We start from the raw sequence: 19,719 nt of genomic DNA, 5'->3' as shown, positions 1-19,719 counted from the left end.
CAGGACCAGCAACACAAAGACAAGCGTCTCCTTAGATGCACTCCAGAGCTAACCTCAAACCTCCTGTGCACTTTTTCAGAGCACACAAACACACACACATATACACTGCTTAAACCACCACTGTGCATACACACAATATATTTGTAGACTGAAATGCATACAAACACGCAAAAATGAAAATTTCCACATCACACACAATTGCTAATAGCTTACCTGGCAAGTAGTAAAGTGGTGCTTTTAGTCCAAACATGGTTACTGTTTAAGTGTCATGAAGAGAGAGCAACTTGTTTCAGACGTGCTTGCAGTCCTGTCCTGGATGACTGAGCTAGAGAGGGGCTTTGCCCTCGCAGCCACCCAGAAACGAGGCTCTGTGTGAGGGGAGGCTGGGCTGGGACTCAGCCTGTCATCCCCGCTCTCTGGTCCTCGCTAACCAAGCGTGAGGCTGGGACCGCCCAGCCAGCTAGGACACACACATACACAAACACACAGACAGTCATACAGATACACACAGACAGAGAGGTGCAAGGGTCGATCCCCTGAGCACGCCCCCGCTCTCGACCCCCTCACTATTGCCCGTGATCCCCACGGGCAAAGGGTCACACACTCGCTGTCCGTTTCCAAGCAGCAGCAGGAAACACGCTTTTTCTCACACGCACACGCACACACACATACACACACACACACACAAACACACACCCAGGGAGCCGGGACAGCCGGAGAAAGATGTAAAAGCTATCGGTCCAGTGCCAAGAAGAGGTGAAAAGAGGCAGGAGGGAGGATAAAATACAGGCTGGGTAAATCCTGAAGACGAGAGCGACGACTGATTCCTGGGACTGTCTTTTATCCCTCTATCCAAGAAAGATGATCAGAGGAGAGACGGCTCTGCTTCCTCCGCTACTGCTGCCACTCTCTGCCTCTCTCTGCCTCTCTCTCTCATTTTCTCACCCTCCCTTTTTTCTCCCTCTCTTTCACTGCTGATACGGAGAGAAGGAGGTGGAGGAGAGGAGGAGAGAAGGAGGGCAGAATGAACTCCCTCCAGGCAACAACACAGCCAGATAGCGTGAAAGTGTGTGTGTGTGCGTGTGTGTGTGTGTGAGGGGGGTGGTGGTGTTAGAGCGAAAAAAGATAGAAGAGGCGAGGGTACAGATGAGAGGGAAATACCGGCCGGTGCTGATGCTTCACCCGAGGAGGAGAGTGGTCACAGTTCAATTCGGAGTCAGGGTGACAGCTGATTGGACAGCCCCAGTGACAGCGAGAGGCCAACGACTATCAAGGGAGCATCTGTTCACACTGTATCAGACAGTAGGAAAGCATCAACCAATAGAGAGTGCAGATAGAGTGCCGTGGGTCTTCAAGGGCAGCTCACAATAGAACAGCTACGTGTTTGGAAGAGGAAAATATAAAAGATCCCCCGCCTCCATTCTCTTCTCTGAAAATAAGAGTCCTTGTCTCTGTCTGCGAGTGTGTGGGTGCGTTTGTGTGTCCGTCTAGGAAACTTGGCTTGTGCAGCCTAGCGCACAGACTGCTCACCATGCTGCGCTGACAGCAGACTTTCCCCCCTTCTCTCTCTCTTCATCACACACACACACATACACACACATGAATAAACACACAAACACGCTGTGTTATTCCGCCGCCTGCTCTGCACACAAACCTGACTGAGATGGTGGCAGTAGGGGTGAGGAGTTAACTATCTTCTGGGATGCAGCCATGCCAAACCAAAAAAACAGCAGGAGACAGGGTGAGGGAGAGAGAGAAAGGAAGAGAAAGGGAGAAATGATGGAGAAATACTCTAGCAAGACAGTTTGCCCCGAGGGCTGACTTGCTCTCGAACCCATTCTATGAAACTCACAGTGGGGGAGAAAGAGAGGGGGGATTGGCAGGAGTTTAGTGAGGAAGGGGAGGGAGGCAGACTGAGGGGTCCTCTGCCTTCAGAAAGACTCTGAGGACAGGGGGAGGAGAAAAAAAAGAACTCCACAAAACGCATCCACAAGCACAGTGAGAATGAGTGGGAGCGCAAAAGGCATGCTCACAGGCAAATAGGGCAAATAATCGCTAATAGGGACTGATGATTGAAGGAAGAAGGAGAGACAGACAGAAGGAGAGAGCAAAGTGTGGAAGGGGAGGAGAGTCCATAGATTGAGATATGTAGGGAGGGGAGGAGGGGGAGATATTCTGGGAACAAAGCCCTTCTATATTTATCCAAAGACAGGAAATCAGTAAATGTTTAATTAAGACAAGTACAATGTGTCTACGGTGTGTAGGTGTGTATGCTATAACATAAGGACAGATAAGTGAGGTTGTGCAACATGTTCACATTTCCACAGCCCTCATGTTACACAGCATGCAGCACTGAATGTGCACAAACAACACACATTATCATCGCCGGAAGGCATGTGCGTGCTTCTGTGCTGTTTTGCGCAGGTGTGTGTGTGAGGTAGGTGTTGAAGTGTCTCGCACCTTGCAAGACAGGTTGGAAGGCGACGTGTCCCCCTGAGGTGCTTATACACCACCGACTCTGATGACACATTGACAGACAGAGAACTGAAAATACAGCATCCAATTTCCGTAAGGTGGACAAGATGAAGATCGATTCATATTTTTTCTCCACACACTACAGTTGAAAGCTGCATCCAGATGTTCCCCCATATTTTAAACAAATTTTCTCAAAAATTCAATAAAATGTGTCAACTAAATTTATGTTGATGTTATGATGGGAGAACAACAATCAAACAAGCACCTGTAACACTTTTAGTAGGCTACTGCAAATACATCTTTGAATTTGTTTCCTGCCTCCCAGCTGCTATAGCAGCCTCGTTTAAAGTGTTTCATAAGGAACAGGTTATTCCAGATCCTTGATGATTTATTTTAAAATTAACACTGTATTTGGATAATGAATGTATTTGGGAGCATGGTGTTGCAGTGGTTAGCATTGTCACCCCACAGCAAGAGGGTTCCTGGTTTTAACCCGGGGTGGGGGGTTCGAACCTCGGGGTGAGTTTGCATGTTCTGCCCATGTCAGCGTGGGTTTTCTCTGGGTACTCCAGCTCCCTCCCACAGTCCAAAGACATGCAGGTTGGCGGTGACTCTAAACTGCCCGTAGGTGTGAATGTGAGTGTGAATGGTTGTCTGTCTCTATGTGTCAGCCCTGTGATAGTCTGGTGACCTGTCCAGGGTGTACCCCGCCTCTTGCTCAATGTCATTTTGGATAAGCTCTGGCCCCTCTGACCCCCAACAGGATAGGTGCTTACAGAAAATGAATGAATGAATGTATTTGGATAGTCAACCTACAGATAGTGTTTAGACTATTTGTAATATTTCAACACCTTATTAGTTGAGATCATAGACTGTATAATAACAATGGAGGATATGACAGCTCCCCAAAAGTGAAGCCAAAACAACCTGGTGGCTGGCTGCAGGATAGGTCATAAACTCCACCCCTCCATGTTACTGGATGCAACATGGGTCAAACTAAAAGCTCAAAGTAGACGTCAAATCAGTTTTTGGTGATGTATGTTCAAGAGTTCATTTTTGAATAGCAGAGAGACGTGGCATCCATCTATATATATATATATATATATATATATATATATATATATATATATATATATATATATAGTTAACAGGTTATCTACATATAACAATTCATGAACATACCTACAAGTTCTCAAAATAATTTAGTTGAACTGTGAAATCTCGACTATGTTGACCACTAATATGCTGTTAAAATTTTACAAATACTCTATAAACTATCTGCAGGTGGACTACACAAATAAACTGTCGCCTAATATTTGATGTTTTAGGTGAAATCTTTGGTAACACAGTGCTGAGTACGGCTTTTGCACTGTTCTAACTATTGAAAAAGCGTTTGTAGAGCAAACAGAGATTAAAACTGGATCATTTTATATCAGTATATCTGAGACAGAGTAGAAGACATTATGTGGAAGAAAATGAGGATAAAAGCTTACTGCCTCAAAATGAAACCCAGTGCACAGTTCGGTGATGGAAGGGGACATCGACAGGTAATAGATGAGAATAATCTGTTTGCTTTTTTTTTTAAAAATTTTGCTGCTCATTAAGGGACAAGTGATCCTAAAGACTAGCTATCCTCTGTTATTTAAGGTAGTGTAATGAGTCACATTTGACAAGTGCACTGCAGAAGAAGGCACGCACATGCACACACATTCTCTGAAAGGCTATAAAAGCTCCCTGGGGATCGAGGCAGTGTGTGTGACTGAAAACACTGTGATCAAGGAGTAACGGGGAGAGGGAGAGGAGAAGGGAAGAGGGGAAGAACAAAACAAGTGAAAAGGGGGTGTTAGAAAAAAAGGAGGAAAGATGAAAACGGGATGGGAGGAGGGCACAGCAGTCAGCTGACAAGGATAGGGAAGGAGCAGGAGAGAGAGAGAGAGAGAGAGAGAGAGAGAGAGAGAGAGGAAGAGTGATCTCCCTCTCACAAACACACACACTCACACACACAACCCTACCATGCCCACTTCCTGTCAACCCACTGTCTTCCCTACAACCCCCCCCTTGCAGGAAAAAATAATCACTCTCTCAATCGTTGTGCCTGTGTGTGTGTGTGTGTGTGTGTGTGTATTGAAAGATGGTCCTCTTCCACAGCAGGGAAAGCAAAGATAAGGCGTCACTATAATCTTTCCCAACCACACACAGCCTCTGGAGGTGCACACAGACTCACACAGACACACGGATACACACACAAATACTGTAAACTGCTGCACTCTGACACGATTGCAAAAAAAACAGGTCAGTTCCTGCGGAGCCACCCGTTCACAATCTGAGGTTGTCAAATGCCCACGCTTTGTCACGCCCCTCGGCGTCTGACACCAACGCATAAGGCACCCCTTAGCATCTGTATGAGACGCACCAGGCTTTCAACTAAGTCCAAAGTTAAACCAATCTGCAGCAGTGTTAGACACTCAGAACAAGCGATGCAGTAGAAGAGCAAGAACGTGTGGATGGATGGGTCAAACAAACAGGACTCACAGCCAGGAGACAGATGTTTGTGTCCTTTGTGAGCACCTAAGTCACGTGACTACAACGTTATGTAGTTAACTTGCATATAAACATAATTATTTTAACCCAAACCATGATCTTTTCCTAAACCTAACCGGAAGTTGTTTTGAAAAGTCATAGTATGCATGTAACGAGTGGAAACTGACACATTCCAAAAGCGATACTAGGGGGTACTCTGAGCGTCATACTTCGAAGCGTGGGGTATTGAGTATTGGAAACACTGTGTATTAATCGGAAACAGAAACAAGGCCACATATCATTGTCATGTAACCACATATACATTTATAGATACAGAAGGACTTAGAAGCCAACTCCATTGCATGGCCTTAGGCCTCACAGCAAGCAGGAGAGGTAAGGAAACATTTTGGAAGGAAGGGGGTGTAACGTTTGGGAGTTTGACAGATTTTACAAAAAAAATAATAAGCTGAACTTCAACGCGTCGTCTCAGATCAAATTTGACGAGAAATGATATCTCGCCACCCTTCACTCACCCCTATTTGCCGAGACCCGCACCCACTCCACCATTACACACACCCCTTTAACCTGACCTCCCGCTGGTGATTAGAGGCCCGCGCAGTGTGTATGAGCATGTGTGCGTGTGTGTATCGGTCTTTGTGTGTGAGATGCTTCTCTCCGTATGCTAATCACAGCCTAGCACTGAGAATTAATTTGCAAATGTGTCATTACCCATCAGGCTCAGCAGCAATAACCCTGCAATTACACAACTCTCGCCTGGCCAGCTGAGCACCACACATGCAAATGTATGCACACACACAGCCACACACACACATACACACACACACACACACACACACACACACTGCGACATACACACACTCGTTCGCACACATGCTGTTTCTACAGTACTGGACAGAAAAGCTCTGATATAAAGATGTTACCTTCTCATAGATAAGACACCCTGCTTTACCACGGCAAGGAAAACATACAATACTTTGTATCCAAGTGATATTCAGCATGTTTACAGTGTAATCACAGCTCCTCACCTCAGTGTCAACAGGACAGCAACCAAGGTCAGCTGCGCTTTTTCACATGCTCCTGTTTCTTAGCAACATTATCCAGGAGTGTGGCCTTGCTAAGAAGTTCAGCGGAATCGCACAATGCCTTCATATATTGTACCAGACACAGTAACTGAGCATCGGCGTGTGTGATTGTGTGTGTGTGTGTGTGTGTGTGTGTGCATGTGTTCATAAGTTCAAGCACTTACCTGTGAAATGAGGGGTCAGGATCAGAGGAGAAGTGTGCAACGACCATGAGTAGGAGGAGGAGGAGGAGGAGGAGGAGGAGGATGGTTGACATGAAAAAGAGAAAACAACAAAGCTGTGAGTTTACATGAGTTATATCTAAAGTTAGCATACATTTATTAGCTCTATCTGACATGACAAATGAAAGAATATACTAAATACAGAACTATATAACAACTGAATGCTTCTCTAAAGGGCTATGTGAACCATGTGTTACAGCCCTTGCATTTATTACATCTCAATTCAATTAATGTACCACCTTTGGAGCAATGTGTTTGACAGTTCTCCCCAACACCATCATAAAATTACCAAATGAGGAACAGCTTTTTAAAGTGCCCATTAGAGTTTAAGGGAGTTGGAGAATCTTTGCAAAGAAGCCGTGAAGCTTTGTCAGAGGCTTGTGATGGTACACAACCTTACTAAGACAATTTATGCACATTGAAAATATATTTTGGAAATGCATGCAAAACAGCAACGGTCATTTGGGTTTCCATCCAAATGTTTTACATGGACCTGCACTTGTAATGCGCCTTTCTAGTCATCCGACCACTCAAAGTGCTTTTACACTAAGTCCCATTTGCCCATTCACACACACACACACACACACACACACACACACACACACACACACACACACACATTCATACACTGGTGGCCAAGGCTACCATACAAGGTGCCACCTGCTACTCAGTTTTTAACATACTGACACACTGATGGAACATCCTTCAGGAGCGATTTCGGGTTTAGTATCTTGCTCAAGGATACTTCAACATGCAGATTGAAGGAGCCAGAAATCGAACTGCTGATCTTCCGATTGGTGGTTGACCTGCTCTGCCTCTGATCCATAGCCGCCAAATTTAAACCAAATTTTCAGAAAATCTCCTTAACAAAAAAAAAAAAAAAGGCGAATTTATCTGTTTTCCATTCACATCTGATACGCAAATACTGAAAGTTCAAGATCAACAGTTTGTGGTGCTAATTCTCCAACCAGGTGCCATTATACCACTGCAGAAGAAGAGAGCCAATCACAGTTTAACGAAGGAAAACAATGGATGTATAATAATGCATAGCACACGGGACAATGGGATTAGAGAGTTTTAAACAACTGATATTATAGCTATGTGCTTCTGTAAGAGTTCTGGTGACAACCTTGTGTGCATTATAAGCACTTTAAAAGCCTTCAGAGACAAGAGAGAGAGCTTGCAGTGACCTATGCAATGACATTACATCATGACTGTATGTCATGATTTATTCAGTGAGTCTGTTTCCATTGCACTTAGTCATATTTACCCATTATTCGTAACCAACTTATTCACCTTATCCCAAGTATAAAAATTGTCTGGTGCTTACACTTGGGTTTTTGTATACACAAATTAAAAAATGCACATAAAAAAGGTGAATGGAAAGCACCCATGTTAAGTCTTCCTTGAATCTGAAGTTAAGGAATGGCTGACACTGATTAGAGCTCATATTTTTCAGTCTGGTGAAAAGCAGGGGAAACAGCAGCGACACCAAACTGACTGCTAGTTGAGTTTTTAGGTCATTATCTCTTTTAAAGGAAATTCTGTGTTTCAAAATTGAGGTCAACTAAGGGTTAAAGTCAAACTAAATGCTCAGTCACTGGATGCAAACCACCTGCTCTCGAAATCCACGTATCATCACATCGCCTAATATGGTTAAAGCTCATTCACACATCTCTGGGCCTGCTACAAGAAACTAACCCGCAGTGGCACAAACTCATCTAAAGCATGTCACACATACTCCTCAACACTTTAGACGCACTCCTCTCTGACGTTGGCCTTGTCGCCCGTTGCAGTCACACCTTGGGGTGACGGCAAAGGTGTGCACATGCACATGCATAATGTGTCTGCCTTTTCCATCACTTGGAGCTTAACTGACTCGACCTTGAAAGAACTGTCAAACAACAGGCAGTTGACGAACAGAAGACAAAAGGCTTAAACCGATTATTTTCTTTGAACAGGGGAAGAATGTCAAACACAAAAATTTAAATTCCTTAAGATGATTCATGTTTTCCCTGTGATCACGCACTGCTGGCAGATAAACAGACAAATAACCTGACATGAGAAGGAAACCACAAACCAAGACGGAAGAACCGAGGGTAAAGGGGAAGACGGGATGTTTTGTAATCTCAGGCCACTGTCCAACTACTGATGAAGCTTTGGTGTTGCTAATCCTGCCTGACTCAGTTTATAAAAGACAGTGAAGATAAACACTTGAGTCTCAAGTTAACAGATTCATGTACTTGGAGACCCTGCTGGCAACTCTGAAAGAGAGAGTCTATTTTGACAATTTACTTTGGCAACACAAAGCAGATCGCTGCATGAGTAACCTAACACTTCCAGCGAGGACAGCAGAGGTCTAGAGAGATTCTTGTCAAAGTGTGGGATAATACAAGCTCCCTGAGCCAAAGGCAGCATTGACTGGCTTTTACACAAAACACATCTGGTTTGATTTCGACTCAAAGGAACAGAATTTGCATTAACACAGTGTCTACAAAGCTACTGATGCCAGATACATGCGAGTTACTGTACTGACTCAGTTATTAGCAAAGAAACTGTCTACACAGGGTTTAATCGAGCATTAGTTACACTTCACTTGGAGGCCAGAGAAGCGTTTGCATTAGCATAACCAAAGTATGCACATTATCCTGTCACGTTATCTAGCTGTGGTGACTTCCTTGTTGCCGTTATGGCAGTTATCAGGTGGTGCCAAAACTAAAGAACTGATGTTTAAAATTCTCTACAAGCCTGTTGTCTTCACTAGTACATATCTGTGCAAGATTAATCCATGCACTCCACTAAGAAAGAGATACTTTACTGACAAACTGAAGTGATTTGAATCGGAAACAAGCTAAATTATGCTCTTACTTTGAGGAAAGAAATAATATTGCAACACTTAGCCATGATTCTAGATTAAGTTACCCATTAAAATGGATGATTTGCGCAGTGTGTATAGCCCTATGAACATTCTCCAGAATTTCTCTTGATGATATCTTCAGGCGCCTCTTGCATTTCCTTGCTTTGAGAGTCACATTTTAATATTCACAAATCAAGCCCGCACTCCTCATGTTCCCTGGAACACTGTCACTCCTGATTTAAAGTGGATTTCCCTTTTAAATGGCTGCTAGCCCTTATTGTGGCCAACTCTCACACACACAGACGCACACTCGAGAGAACCAGGTGGGGGGAAGCTGGCCAGAGCTGACAACCTGATGTGCCGTCATATCATATCCCTCCCACAATGCCTTGTGGCACACCTGCTTTCTAGCACAGACAACAAAAGCGTCCCTGTTCTCAGCCGAGGGAATGCATCGCGCCACACGTCTCTGCTCTGATGAGGCTTTTTATAGTCACTCAGCTCTCTTACCTGCATCCTCCAACCCTTCATCTGTCTCCATATCAAACACATCAGATCTGCTGCCTCTCAGCGAGTCCCGTTGTTATTAGACAGAAGAGCAGAGAACCACAGATGAAGAGAAGGAGGAGGGAGGGAATCTTTAAAAGCGCTGCTCATTTGATTAACAAATATGTGTGTACATGTGTGCTGCGTGTTCCTCTGTGTAGTGTGTGTGTATATGGGGCGTATGCGGGTGTGTGTCTGTGAAATCGCCCAGGGGGCAGGTGTATGGTATGCAAACGCAGCTGAGGGAACCTAGGGAGCAGACGCAGCAGGAGAATCCTGCTTTACAGCAACGTGCTGCAAAGAGGCTGACAACAGGCTGACAGGGTGGGATCACATACACACAAGCAGGTATGCACACACACAGTTGCTCACATAAACATGTTTATGCACATATGCACAAATAAGAACAGCACACACAATCCCATGTACATGATTTAATATTTAATTGTGTGTATCCATACACATAAGACTGCATCCACACACACACTGCAAGCACACACAAAGAGCTGCTGGCAGTGTGGTTTTCGCTTGACTTGTGCTCTCCTGTGACATTTCCTCATTGCCTTGTTTGTCTCAATTATCCCTGCTTATTGGACAGAGATGGTTAACCCATTAACTTACACACGGGGAGGACGAAAGGAGAGCAAGAGAGAGAGACAGAGAGAGAGTGAAACGGCGAGTGCGGCAGAGCTGGATTACAGTTCGGCATGCCTTAGGCGTGTTGTGAATCACACAACTGTACGAGGCCACAAACATGGGCTGGCCGGGCCGGGCGCCAAGCAAACACACAAAGTTGTACACGCACACACAGGCAGCAGAGAGCAGCTGAGGGGGCAGCAGAGCACCAGCACCTTGGGGTCTGTTGGAGGGCCTGAGCTGACCTTCTCCACTCACCATTGTGCTTCTGGATTTAACATCCTACAACAAGGCTGCGGCTTTGTGTGTGTGAGTGTTGTAACTGTGGGTAAGTGCATCATTAGATGTGCCAACATGTGTGCCTGAAATGTATGTATGTTGGAAAGCTGTGTGTGTATATAAGGAGGCTGGCTTGCCCTGTGTCAGGCCTCTGCTGTGTTCAGTAAGTGAGGCGTGCTAATACTGCGTGTGCTCAGGTTTCACGCATCAGCACACAGTCGAAGAGACTTACTCGAGGTCACCGACTGTCAAACCCTCCTCCCCGTCTCCCCCTCACTCCTACCTCCTCCTCCCCTCCGTGACTCAATCCTTCCTTTCCTCTCGCTAAATACTTTACCTTTAGCCAAGCTTCAGCACTCTATCTTTCAGTTTCCTTTTGCCCCCCCCCCCCACTCTCCCACTTTGCTATCAGTCGTCCCTTCCCTCTGCCTCTCCCCCTCCCTCCTCCTTACTCCCTAGAGGATTCCATCATGCTCAGTCTTTTAGTATCTTTAATGTCTTTTACCTGTCAACAGAGGAGAGAATGTGCGAGCAGCTCCCCAACAAAGGAAAAACACCCTCCTGTCATCTCAGAAAATGCTGCGGGGGGGGGGGGATCGACAGGGGGACAGGGGGAGCTAGATAACACGGGAAGCGGAATAAAAAGGGAAATGCTGGGGGAAGGGGATAGAAATATGAGGCAGAGGGAATATTTTGCGCTTAATGTGTGTTAAGTAAACACAAGCTGTGCTATTCCTGAGCAAGTTAGCGGTTTGAAAATAGCATTTAAACGGCAATATGTCTTAAACAGGCGTCACATTTCAACACCTTCATACACTTGGAGATGACACACCCTGTCTGTAAACTACTGTTGCACAATTACCCCTTGTTTTAATCACAAGGAGCAGCTCAAGTATGAATTTCAAACTCTTACACACTTGTGAAAGAACACGGGCAAACACAGACAAACATGACCTCTCCGGCTTCAGACAGAACCAGCCTGTGAACCCTCAGAGGCTCAGTTCAGCTCTACCACACTCCACAACAGTCCCAGCAACACACATTCACACGGGATAAAACTATAAGCCGTGCAATCCAATAGGCACCTCACTCAATCTGGGACTGTCTCTCTATCCCATGCCAGTGTGTGTGTTTGTGTGAGTGAATCCTTTGCTATTGCTAATCTGCTGGCGCAGCCCCCCGTCCTCAGCATTGCCCTCGTCTCCGTATTATTCTGGGATTAGCTCGTGTGTTAGCCTAGCTGCAGCCCACAGCCTGAGCTGGGGAGAGGCAGCCATCTTAGAACAATGCCTATTGATGAAACACTAAGAGGCTTGATTGGATTAATCATCTCTCCCTCTCCTTTTTTTTCCTTCTCTAGCTGTCCCTCTTTGTTTCCATTCCCCTTCTTTTTCTCTTCTGTCCTTCTGCCTTTCCCTACTTCCCTTCAAAGCTCAATAACACACAGATTTCGTTGTTTCTCCCCGGTGACGAGATGGCGCTGTTGACGCCCCCTCGTTGGATAACGAACACATATAACAGGCTGCCGGTTTACGAGGGCACTTCAAGGTAAAAAGTAAACATCTAATTAAAAAGAGAATCAAACAGCTTCTCACTGCTTCCGTGTGGTAATACATTTTCCATTACAGTGCTTAAGTGGCAGGCCCCTCCTTGATGGGAGCGATACGAACGAAGAATCACATGCAAGATGTTGGAGAGGGAAAACTGTGATTGGAGACTCATATATGTAAGCTTTTCTTTCTTTCTATGAAACACATGAACGAGAGCTGCCAACATGTGAGGGAGAGCAGAGAGGAATAGGGGTGAATCTCTGCAGATTTGGCCTGTGTTTAGTTGGGGCACTCTACCAAGTGGCAGTCGCTAGCCTGGGCGGCCTTTGGCCCGCTGTCCCCACCAATCACATTCCGGCCCCTAACTACGCCAGCGTGGACCCACAGCAACCCTCCAGTCTGGTGCCAAACACCCTTGCGCACACACACAAACACGCGCACACACGCGTGCACACACACACACACACACACACACACACACACACACACACACACGCACACACAAGGGAAACCACAGCTCATACAAACACTGCAGCCAACTCCATTTTCAAACATGGAAAACAACTGAATTAACACTCTGTGATCCTCTGCCAAAGCAGAAGGATGCTCCTTTATACATTCAAACACACACACATGCACGCGCACATACGCAAACAAGTACATAGCCATGAACGCACACACACAAGGGGCTGTTTGGGTGGAGTTATCTGTGGTTAGATTTTAAATGCCTCATCCCCTCCTTATTGCTGCTTCTCCCTCTCTCTCTGTCTGCTTTGCTTTCACCGTGTCTTTTCTGCTGCTGCAAAGATAAAAGCAAATTACTGTCTCATGCCGGTGTTGTTAGCATTGAAGCTATTTAGACAGTGGCACCTCTGTGTGATGCTCCAGTGTTTGGAATCCAAAAATTGGGTTGAGAACAAGGGCGAGTCAGAGTGATGAGGGGTAAGGTGGGGTGGGTGAGGGAAAGGCAAGGCAAAGGCGGTGTGATGAAGTAGCTGGGACATCATTTCTTCCGAAGCACAAACCACTTGATCTAAGTAAATGCATCTTATTTATATTTGCACCGATAATGACCACACATGCACCTTCTCCTCTCTCACATCTTACCTTTTTCCCCCCCTCCATGTCTTATCTCTTCCCGACTCCCTCCCCTGTTATTTCTTCCATCCACGGCCGAAAATGGTTTCTTTTTTCTTTCTCTCTATAATCCTCCAATCACATCACCGGTCTAATCTGACCACTTCTCTGTCTCCCTAATTCCTCCGTCTTTCTCCCCCCCCCCTACTTGTCCCATTGCCATTTTTTTTCTTAGCTCTCATATGAAAACTGCACTGTTTAAAAATGCAGACACACACATACACACAGACTCCACACATGAGCACGCAAAGCCACACACACACAAGATCTGACACTACTTTTGTTTTTGTTTTTGAACAAACCAATTGTCACAGCTATGGTTATTTAAGGATGTTTTCTCTGTTGAAAATCACAGTAGGAAGAAAAAAATGGCAACCAGCTAAAAACGGAGAGAGGCAATCACCTGACATCACAGCTATTCATCCTGCAGAGAGCTGTTTGGTCCTTCACCAGCATGAAGAGGAAAGGCCTTCCAAGAATCCCTCCTCTCTCTCTCCTCCCTGTCTTTTTCCACAGATTAATCTGTCCAGCAGCCGTATAAATCTCTGCGCTCACTGTGGAGAAATGCTCTATGTGGATCATTTATGTATGACAGAAAACGGAGATAAACCCTGCTAAACCTCACTTTAAACGGCCTGAACTGACCTCACGCTACACACACACACACACACACTACGTTTAGCTGTAGCATGAACAATGTGTGCTTTTGTGCTACGTGTGTGAGAAATGAGATAATGTTGAAGTGTAGGTTTACATTACCCAGAGAGCATGTGTGAGTGTGTGTTGTCCTGGTTTGTGCTGCTTGTTAAGGTGTCATGATCATTTATGGCTAAGGTCAAAGCAACTCTCTCCTTTACTAAAAAAAAAAGGGAGGGGGCCTCAGGAGAAGAGAACCAGGGGGGAAAAAAAAACATTAGAGGAGGGGGGGGTGAGATGGCTTCAAAGGGTCCTGCTGTAACCATGGTGCTGCTGAGCTTGGTCACCGTGGGAACAGACCTTCCGAAATGTTGACGAGGGGAATAAGCATTTTTGTAATGGAGGGGAGGTGGGCTGTTGCCTTCGAGTCCCCCTCTGTCAAAATCCAGTGTTAACACAAACTTGGTGTCTTATCATTTTAAGACCACTCAGTACAATGCAGATCTCTGCCAGGTAGGAACAGTAACAGTACAAAGTTCATCTGTGGGCTACAGAACAACAAAGCAAAAAATAACAATAAACACAATTAAAACTGACAAAAACATTTTTTAACTACATAACTTGCTTAATAGTTAATGTGAAAGCACACACCAGATTGCAGCTGGACTGTACACAACTGTGCCCGTTGAAATTGTTCCCTATACAGTCAAGATGGCAGCAAAGATGACAAAAACTGGGATCTCGTAACATGCCTATGATCAATGGATCATAACATATTGGGTTTTGAAATTCATCTGCAGATGCTCTAGTTCAAAATGAGACCAAACTTTTCTATTGAGCCACGATGAAGCTCAAAATGTGGCCTGCAACAGACGATGGAAGGCTTGCTGTTTGTAATCGAGCCGATTTCCTGCTAACTAACGAACTTGCTAACTTCCTAACTTTTGGGTGCTACTGGCTGGTTAAGAGGAGGGATGAGTCAACACACATAGATGGTATAAAACTGTCATTAAAAGAGGTTTTTCAACAATTATGCATTACCGCAACCACTTCTGATCCTTCAGCTTTTGGTCATAAATGTGCACGCAAAATATTAGGCTTATTGGTCCAGTAGTTTGTGAGATTAGCTGCAGACAGACAGACACACTCACAAAAACATGATTCCTACCAGAAGTCAATATTACAAGAGAATAAACAAGTCCATACTGATTAAGCAGTGGTGTAGACTTTGCAGTCCACAGTGCAGCAGCTTATAAAGACCTTTGACATGTAATAATGTCTATAAAATATCAGTACACTGAATAGCCAGTCACACTACAACCCAACAAACAATTCATTCATTCATTCATTTATCTTCTAACCGCTTCATCCTCTTGAGGGTCGCGGGGGGGCTGGAGCCTATCCCAGCTACATCGGGCGAGAGGCAGGGTACACCCTGGACAGGTCGCCAGACTATCGCAGGGCTGACACATAGAGACAAACAACCATTCACGCTCACATTCACACCTATGGACAATTTAGAGTTATCAATTAACCTAGTCCCCAATCTGCATGTCTTTGGACTGTGGGAGGAAGCCGGAGTGCCCGGAGAGAACCCACGCTGACACGGGGAGCCAACAAACAATTATTATTGGTATATACTTTTTTGACTAAACACTTCATTTATTTGAAAAAAAAATGTAAAAGCCTTATGGTTTAATGTCCTAAATTAGCTTATCTTGTATGACTAAAACTCTCAATGTAAAACTATTGAAGACTCACAGCTATAAAAGCTGATATATTTATGTTAAAAAAATGAAAAATTTTTTTTTTTTGGTCTATTTTAGATATTTTGTTACTATCTGCAGTCATTTTTTGTCTCCTTGTGATTGCTTTGAGTTTTTAGTCAATGAGATCTCTTTCAGCCAATTTGGGGATTTAATGAGGTAATGTTTTGTCTTTTGGGGCTTTTTGTGTCTCTTTGTGGTTGTTTTGCCTGATTTTCTAAAAAAATAAATAAAAATAAGACTGATAAAAAAAATAAATAAATAATGACAACAAGAGGAAAAAAGTAGAAAATCCTCACATTTTCAAAGCCATATTCAGAAAATGTATGTACTTAACTCGTTTATACAACTGCATCAGACCGATAGTTAACCTTTTTATGTGCTCTATGTGCCAGATTAATGAGACGTGTTTACATCACCTAACATTACTCAAAAATATGTATCAATCATTTATCACTATATCCTCTTCCAGGGACTGATTAACACTTCAGCCTGCAAGATGGAAATGCATCTATTTTACTTTTTTTTGGCAGCATCTCCAAAGTGTGTGTAAATCCTGCCTGACAGTTGGATGGAAACAGCTTGTGTCTCCGAGCAGGCACCTCTCCTATTAGATACAGATGATGAGCAGAGTTTTCCAAAGATTTTTTGGAGAGGGAGACCGCAATGAAACAAAGACTCTTCTGTTTCAGGACATTGTTATTGCAAAATTAGCTTCATCAATCTCGCTGACCTCATTGGCAAGACCGGTCTCTATTCTCAGACCTGAGCTGCGTGTGTGTGTCCGTCCCTGCTGTCCCAACAGTAACCAATAATACCATCTCCAATATGGTCCCGCAGTGAGCGGATGCTGTGTGATTTAGATGATATTTGTTTGCATGGATAGAGCATAAGGTGTACTCATGTGTGCGTGTGTGTGTGTGTGCATGTTCGTGTGTGTGTGTGTGTGTGTGTGTGTGTGTGTGTGTGTGTGAGAGAGAGAGAGAGAGAGATTGATTTCCTGTCAAAGTAAACAAACAGGCTGAATCGGTCAAAGGGAGACAGGCACTTTTAGTAGTGACCACTGCAGTAGGATTTACAACACTCTTAACGATCACACCCTCAATTAGACCTGCAGAATAGTGTCTGTGTGTGTATGTGTTAGTGTGTGTGTTAGTGAGTGTGTGTGTGTGTGATGATAACTACCGTACAGAATAGCAGGATGAAGGGGTTATGAGTAAGCGCTGCAACACTTCGATTTCCCCTCATGCTGTGATGTCACTGAATTTATTACTAGCTCTTGCTTAAGACCATACTCACCATAAATCAGACACACGCACACACATACACGCAAAGACACTCGGAGACACACACGTCGCTCTCTGTTCGTGTCAGGCTTATGATGAGGAGCAGAGCGGAGAGGGACTGTGATGAGGGGGAAACAAACAGAGCGTGGAGACGGATGACGGATGGCTCCTCTCATTCAACGAGCCAGTCTGAGATGAACATACACTTAGGCAATACGTTCCCCGGTCTCGGCCTCCGTCTTCCTGTCTCCTCTGCTGCGACAGATAACTAACACTATGGCACCTTGATGTGCTGATAGCACTGCTGCGGACCAACAGCAAAAAGACGATTTCCAGGCTGATAGGCTGACTGTCGCACACCAACAATAGAGAGATGTGAGTCGTGGACTGACACTACTAAGCAGACCAATGACTCCCACTGTGTGAAGAATGGGGATAATAGAGGAGGGCCCACTCAAAGTCGAGCAGGGAAGAGGTGGCAGGGGCGCTGGAGGTGACCAGAAGGGAGAGTAATTGCCTCGCCGCACTCAAGGTGCTTGAAATGATCTGTGACCTGTTCCAAGTGTGTGCGCTTAAAGGGAGGGGCGAGAGCCACAGAGAGGGATCGGGCAAGAGAGAGAGAAATGACTGTTGCAAATGCCCATTTCCTGCCGCCGCGGGGTCATGCCTGAGTGCCACCAGGAAGTGTGGGATGGAGCGGAAGGTGGAATAACAGAGGGATAATCTTGTCTGAGCTCCAGTGTGTGAGGGCAGGGGGCTTGTTATGAGAAAATGAAAGGGGAGAGGTGGAGGAAAGGAGAGCCACGGGCCATTAAAGACACCTCAGCTACACATAATGGCAGGTAGTGCAGAGAGGGACGCAGGTAGCCAAGTGGAGTGAAGGTTAGTGAGGGAGCAGGGGCAATACATGGCCTGTACAATAACCAGCAGGCTAAAGCAGCCTTACACATATGTCAAATATGACATTTTATTCCACATCTACCTTGTTATTGATGGCATAACGTGACTATTTTTTGTTGTTGCTGTTGATGCTTTAAGAGCCATTTAGGTCTCAAATTTTGTGTTTTAATGAGGTAATTTTGTGTCTTTTGGGGCTTTTTTTTGTGTCACCTATTTGTCATTTGTGTCTCTTTGTAGTTCCTTTGCATCTCTCTGTGGTCTTTTTGTGTCTCTTTGTAGTCATTTTGTGTCTTCTTGTGGTTATTTTGTGTCCTTTGAATTCATTTACATCTCTTTGAGCAAATTTTGTGTCTTATTGAGGTATTTTTTGTATTTTTTAGTTACTTTTTGTTAGTCTTTGTAGCCATTTTGTGTCTTCTTGTTGTTGTTTTGTGTCCCTTTGTAGTCATCTAGGTCTCTTTCAGCTAATTTTCTGAGTTAATTTTCTGTCTTTTGGAGCATTTTGTGTCACTTTCCAGTCATTTTGTGTCACCATGTGTTGTTTTGTGTCTCTCTGTGGTGTTTTGTGTCCCTTTGTGGTTGTTTTGCCTGTTTTTTGCACTAATTTTGTGTCTTGTTGCAGTTCCTTTGCATCTCTTTGTGGTCATTTTGTGTCTCCTTGTGGCTATTATGTGTCTTTTTGTAGTCATTTAGGTCTCTGTGCAAATTTTGTGTGTTATTGAGGGTGTTTTGTCTTTTTTTTGTTGTTTTGTTACTCTTTGTAGTCGTTTTGTGTCCCTTGTGGTACTTAATTTGTGTCCCTTTGCAGTTGCTTTGCATCTCTTGATGGTCTTTTTATGTCTCTCTGTAGTAATTTGTGTCTCTTTTTTGTTATTTTGTGTCTTTTTGTAGTCTTTTAGGTCTCATTGAACAATTTTTTGAACAATTTTGTGTCTTATTTTGTGTCTTTTTTTAGTTGTTTTGTTAGTCTTTGTAGTCATTTGTGTCTTCTTGTGGTTGTTTTGTGTCTTCTTGTAGTCATTTAGGTCTCTAATTTTATGTTTTAATGAGGTCATTTTGTGTCTTTTGGGGCTTTTTGTGTCACTGTGATTGTTTTGCCTGTTTTTGTAATTATTTTGTGCCTTTTTGCAGTTCCTTTGCATCTCTTTGTGGTCTTATTTTGTAGTCATTTAGGTCTTGTTGAGCAAATTTAATGTCTTATTGAGGGTTTTTTGTCTTTTTTAATTGTTTTGTTACTCTTTGTAGTCATTCGGTATCGTTTTGTGTCCTCTTGTAGTCGTTTAGGTCTCTTTCAGCTAATTTGGGGTTTTAATTAAGTAATTTTGTGTCTTTGGGGGCTTTTTGTGTCACTAACTAATAATTTGTGTCACCATGTGGTTGCTTTATGTCTCTTTGTAGTCCTATTGTGTCCCTCTGTGTTCTTTTTATGTCTTTTTGTGGTCACTTTGAGCATCTTCCTACATATTAATTTGAGTGACATTTAGCAGGTGAAGGCCAGGGGGGCCCTAACATTTTGGGCCCCTCATCCTGTGCCAGGCAGGCTCGTTCAGTAATCCATCCATGGTGATGACCACTTACATTTACTGTTCATTTCACTCAGCTAGAACAATGAACTTTAAAAGCTTCAGAAATTGTGTCACTTAGCTTTAATGCAGCTTAAAAGATGCAAAAACTCAAACACGGCATTACAAAAATCCCCAAAGATTTCTATTTTATCTCGATATCAAAATAATATTCATATTCACAGTGTTGAATTTTACACCAGGCAGCTCCTGCTACTTTCCTCTGCAGAAAAAGTCTAGTCTAT

At 44.1% G+C, this 19,719-nt stretch overlaps 1 protein-coding gene across 2 annotated transcripts in view; it reads right to left on the bottom strand.

Moving 5' to 3' along the window:
• Positions 1-19,719, bottom strand: part of gse1b (Gse1 coiled-coil protein b) — a 188,610-nt gene that overhangs the window by 65,034 nt on the left and 103,857 nt on the right. Inside the window, exon 1 of one of the 2 annotated variants that reach the window (XM_049565121.1) lies at positions 214-898. The exons of the other annotated variant lie outside the window; for it this stretch is intronic. Coding sequence (XP_049421078.1) covers positions 214-250 — 37 coding nt within the window. The 5' untranslated portion in view covers positions 251-898. Of the gene's footprint in view, positions 1-213; positions 899-19,719 lie in introns of those variants that run through there. 2 annotated transcript variants of the gene reach the window in all.

The sequence above is a fragment of the Epinephelus fuscoguttatus genome, linkage group LG2 (genome assembly GCF_011397635.1).
Source record: "Epinephelus fuscoguttatus linkage group LG2, E.fuscoguttatus.final_Chr_v1".
NCBI lineage: Eukaryota > Metazoa > Chordata > Actinopteri > Perciformes > Serranidae > Epinephelus > Epinephelus fuscoguttatus.
Note: the sequence above shows the minus strand (reverse complement) of the source record. Positions and strands in the feature narration are given on the sequence as shown.